This window comes from Palaemon carinicauda, chromosome 25, assembly GCF_036898095.1.
Source record: "Palaemon carinicauda isolate YSFRI2023 chromosome 25, ASM3689809v2, whole genome shotgun sequence".
Classification (NCBI taxonomy): domain Eukaryota; kingdom Metazoa; phylum Arthropoda; class Malacostraca; order Decapoda; family Palaemonidae; genus Palaemon; species Palaemon carinicauda.
Genome location: NC_090749.1, coordinates 32,835,929 through 32,841,249, shown reverse-complemented (window position 1 = coordinate 32,841,249; position 5,321 = coordinate 32,835,929). Strand labels below are relative to the sequence as shown.

The 5,321-nt window shown below is 42.1% G+C and overlaps 1 protein-coding gene across 1 annotated transcript; it reads right to left on the bottom strand.

Annotated features, from left to right (window-relative positions):
• Nucleotides 1–4,651: 4,651 nt before the first annotated feature.
• On the bottom strand, nucleotides 4,652–5,164 carry LOC137618980 (uncharacterized). Its single transcript, XM_068349182.1, has one exon. It carries the CDS (start codon nucleotides 5,162–5,164, stop codon nucleotides 4,652–4,654), a length of 513 nt encoding a protein of 170 aa, XP_068205283.1.
• Between the last annotated feature and the right edge of the window lie 157 nt (nucleotides 5,165–5,321).

The following is a 5,321-nucleotide window of genomic DNA, read 5'->3' as shown; positions in this document are numbered from 1 at the left end:
CTCTCTGTCTAGCTCGATTGAAAAGTGTGGATAGTCTCTCGGAATGCTCTGCTGGTGTGGAAGCGTATACAATAATATCGTCCGCAATCTACACATCACCCGGTAGCCCTTGCAAGATCTCGTCCATCGCTCGCTGAAACAGATCCTGACCTACTTTGAGTTCAAAGGGGAGCCTTCGGAAGCAGTACCTCCTGAATGGGCTGTTGAATGTGGTCAGCAGCTGGCTGTCATGGTCGAGTGGGATGCGACAAGTGCTGTACCTTTGATAACCTGGTCGATGAGGTCATCTTCAAGGTTGTTTCCTTCAAAATTGCATCGTTGAGCCTGCACCTTGAGACGGTTGATATAGCTGTCAATCGGCTCCTCCTGCCGCTGTATGAGTTCGCGCAGCTGGAAACGGGCGAGCCTGAAGTTTGACTTGGGCTTGAAGTAGTTAACAGACGCTTCCCACACATCTGTCGGACTGGAACGTTGCTCATCTGTGGGGTGAGTCCAGTTGTCAAAAATCTCTACCGCTTGAGGCCCCATCCAGAGGAGTATGTAGTTTACTATCTCTGGCCCCTGTTTGCAAGTGTATGTGGGAGTGGCAAGGATCAGTTCCCTATATCTTCTGAAAGTTTTGAATGAATGTGGCAAGTTGGAACCTTGCAATACAAAGCTGGGTGGCTTTATGCCCATCAAGTCATTTGTGAATACATATATTGGGTTGCCCCCTACCGCACCAGGGTCTTCATCCCCCATTTTCAGGGACTAAGAATGTCACAGTTCACAGGTAAACACAAGTATAGAAAGGTCACTGAAGCCAAATGTTCAGGTTTTTTAAGATGGCGGCATCCATAAAGCTCACGTGGTCCAGGATCTGGGGTGGTTGATGGTCTGTCACAGTGGTTAGGCGTGATGGCAGGGTCTCTAAGTCGTTGAGAAAGATGGCTGGGATCTTATTCACACATTGATAGTTTGTTTGGCGTGTAAATCACTCACTCGCTGCCACCATATTACATTTTAGGGGAGCCAGGAACTGAAGACAAACGCGAAACTTAGAGGAGAGGAAATCAACTACTTTATTAGCCGCTAAGTGGCGTACACAAAGTTATCAGTTAAGATTTCACACATGTATTCTGCAAGGCATCATACAACATTTTGTATATGTGGTAACTAATACAGTATTCATGGTAGACAGTGTCTTCAGAAATTCATGTATAGTAATTGCATTATGACCATGTAACTTCAATTATTTGTTCCTACACGAATACAAACCTCATTCTTTAATAGGAATATAACTTCAGTAAATCTACAAGGGTCACTTAAACTTTCAAAAAGGTAGCCGTAGTAGTTAGCGAGTAGAGCAACCTTCACTATGACTTCAGCCTCCTAATCTGACTGTTTTAATCTGTAGTTTTTTTCTTGCAGATTGTTATGTTTGAGGAATATTGATGGAAGAAGCCAATGATATGCAGTTTTTCCTAATAACTGTAATTGTGAGGCTGTTTTCTGTGCTACCTGACGTCACCCAGCGGACTTGTTCATGCCAGGTAGCATATCTGTTGCTGCTCTATCTCTTGTGTATGTCCTTACAACGACGACCACAATGTCAATCTAAGGAAGTTGGTTTTCCTTACATATCATTGGTGCTTCTTCAGAGGAAGAGTCCTGCTGACACTGAGTGTGAAAGGGAGATGCACTGTTTTTCTCCTTTTTTTCATTCTCTTCCAGTACTGGAAAGGTGCTTAGAACATATCACCTGGTGGTGCTGTTGTGGTCTCTTTCCCCATGAGAGTATCTTCGTTGCCATGCCCGACTCTGTAGAAGATGAATCTCATGTTCTTCCTTCTTCCCTCCCTTTTGTTCATTAGAGTCTTCTCTGCAACTTGAGGAAGAACAAATAGAAGACGTCACTGAAGAAGTTAAGGAAGACCGATCGATGGGAGCTAAGTACTTATACTGAGATTGTTCTGCTGAGGGAAGAGATCCCACTGCTGTAATGCCTCGTTTGCAAGGTGAGATAGTGTCATAGATATAGGCAATAAAAGAAAACGAGCATCAAGTATATGAATAAAAAAATCATATCTTATTTGCAAGAGAAATCCACCTAGTGTTTAGTCAATGTTTGCAATACCTTTATTACTTTCGGTAACAAATTGAGCTTCGATCCAAATACTTTCCTTTCTGGATGTATTCGATGACATGATTGAAGTGGGTACTTCAAAGAAAACCAATCAGATTGCAGGATATGAAAAACCTCCTTTTAAGGCAATACCAATTAGCTCCGCCCACAAACTTGTATGTAAGCAGAGAGGAATGACACAGGAATGAGGTAGAAAGTGTTAAGAAAACCGGAGGTCAGACAGAGTTAGTTTTCCAATGGAAGTCTCCCTTTTCACTTCAAATAACAAACAACAGTCCCCAAGATTTTGACATATCAGTGACGAAGAGAAGCTAGACTTTTGGTGACGTCCTCAAGCATAAGACTACTGGGTCAAGAAACATTTTAGCAACTGAAGATCTCGTCAGATCAACATTATGTGTTTTTTTTTTCTCCATGTTCCACCCTGTTTCCCCCATCTTGAAGTAATCCAAGCCTTTTGAAGTAATGGAGCTCCAACACTGATACTCTCAGTAGACAAGTTTATGAATAAACATGTTGTATTTTTGTGTTCCTTTTCATATGACTTTTCCATATTTCAATTGCTGTTTTCGAATTATTTTTATCTAGAGACTGAAAGAACTTGTAACAATTCTGAGATAGAAACAGATTAAACACAGGAACATTCCCATCCACATATATACATATCTGTATGCTGTAGAGGTGTTCACTCCCTGCTACCTGTGCTGTTTCCTAAGGGAATGAGCTTGCCCACTGCTAGTAGGAATAAAGGGCTTTGCCTTTCTATTTGCTTCCTGGATGATCCACCAATCTCCCTCTCACTTTCGTAGGAAGAGTGAGAACTGGTGTGTTCTGAGGACTTTCAATCAATGGGAAGTACTGTAGCATTGGCTAAGGCACTGACTGCTACCTGTGTGCCATCTCATTCCAGGGAAGTTTCATGCCAAAAACTACCCCTCTGGAAAGAAGTATCGTCACTTCCTGCTTCTTCTAGTACAAAGCCCACTTATGGGCTGTTGGGATGAATAGGACCACCATTTTCCCACTACCCTTGATGATTGACTGATCTCTCTCTCTCTCTCTCTCTCTCTCTCTCTCTCTCTCTCTCTCTCTCTCTCTCTGGTGTGTAACAAAGAACCAGTATACTTGCAGCTCCTTCTCCTGCTCCTGTATTTGGTTGAAATATTTGTCGAAATTCATCACACACGGAATAAATGCTCACTCGCATAACTCTGGGTCTTGTACCAGGTGCAATGTCCTTGACCGTGCCTGCAGATGTTACTACCTCTGGCAAAGAAGTCATTTGAGTGCACACCGAGAACATATCCATTCAGGAAAACGATCTTAGTTAGTTCTTGCCTCATATGGTAGGTGACAGGTTATGTATTGGATGATAGATGCTTCTTTACAGACCAATCTCTCAGCACAGCTCTGTTGAAGAAGCAGAGTTGTACAAAAACTCGACCCTGGCTCAGAAAGTGTTCCCATATAGTGTACAGGAGCTCATGTTCCTGCTACCAGGGCTTGGTCTAATGGGAGACAGCACACAAGCATTGCTGGTCAAGAACTTGACTTCTGATTTTGTACCCCTCCTGTGCTTTGACATTCTCATAATGCTTTAGTGATGTCAAACTACCTTGAAGAGATCTTCCAAAGGTGGAGAAAAGATTTTGGATTGTTCTCAGTCTTTAAAGTGAAGCGAGCTCAGGTACTTGTCAGCAAGGATCCTCTCCAACCAAGGACAGGAACTCCTGCAATGCTGTTGCTCACCTGGGGAACCAGAACACCCCAGGTCGTCTTCTTTTTCTTCTTTCCTTTTTGTCTAAATCTTTTCCCACTTTTATGTGGGGTCGATGTTTCTGGTCAGTTTTCTACATCTACCTCTGTCCCACACCTCATCACAGGTTAATCCCTTTGATTGAAGGTCATCCTTGATACAGTCCACCAACCTTCGCTTTGGTCTCCCTCTCCTTCTAGTTCCCTGTACCTCCATTTCCATCACTCTCCTCCCAATATACTGTTCCTCTCTTCTCATGACATGACCAGCAGGTTTACTATTTTTCATCTTCTCTACTGCTTGTTCTACTTATCTTCTAGTAACTCCTATGGTAACTGTCTCGTTTGGGAGTCCATCTTCAAATACTGTTCTTGATACTAGGTAGGCAGTTAATTCTAATAGCCAAGCCTTCTCCATCATGGGGCTCAATACTACACAGTATTCTAGAAGTTTTATTCCAGCTGTTACCAGGTTGTGGAATGATCATCCTAATCAGGTAGTTCTATCAGTACAACTTCAAAAGTTCAAAGTTGGAGCAAATGTTTTTATGTTGACCAGGCTGACATGAGTCTTTTTATAGTTTTTATATGACATTTATGTTTTTGACGTTAATATTTTATATAGGACATATCTGTTTTGAAGTTGTTACTGTTTTAGAATAATTTATTGCTAACTTACTCTCATCATTTATTTATTTCCTTATTTGCTTTCCTCATCGGGCTATTTTTCCCTATTGGAGCCCTTGGGTTTATAGCATCTTGCTTTTCCAGCTAGGGTTGTAGCTTGGCCTGCTCTTGTCCTGTTAGATCTGTCTTCTTATTGGCTTCTTTCTTGGTTTTTACCCATTCTTGCACCTCATCATTCCACCACCATGATTCTTTATCATTTGGGGGTCTTCTTCCTGATAACTTTCCAAGTACTTCCTCGCCGATCCTTAGAATCACTTTACTATTCTCTGTCCACAATTCTTTTACATCCTCGTGTAACCTTACTGCTTCCAGCACTCTTTCCTTAAACAAGACTCTCAGTTCTTCCTCTTTCAACTTCCACCACTTAATCTTTGGGTCAATTATCGTCTTTTTACTTCTCCTATAATTCCTTATTCTGCAATCAATTACCACTAACCTATGTTGCACTGCTACACTCTCCCCATTTATCACCTTGCAATTTCTAACTTCCTTCAGATGGCCTCTCTTACACAGCAGCAAATCTATCTGGCTCTCCCTGCCACCAGTACTGTAAGTAATGAGTCTGTTAATCTTCTTCTTAAAGGTATTGATCATTTCTAGGCCAAAAACGACTGCAAAATCAATCACTCTTTCTCCCCCTTCATTTCTCTTACACACACCCCAACCTCCATGCACTCTCTCTATCCTTTCCCTACTAGTTCACAAGTGGCCGTTCAGATCTCCTCCTATAATTACCCTTTCCATTGCAGGA

Coding starts and splice junctions, on each gene's coding strand:
- LOC137618980 (XM_068349182.1), bottom strand. CDS start 5,164: ATGATCAATACCTTTAAGAAGAAGATTAACAGACTCATTACTTACAGT.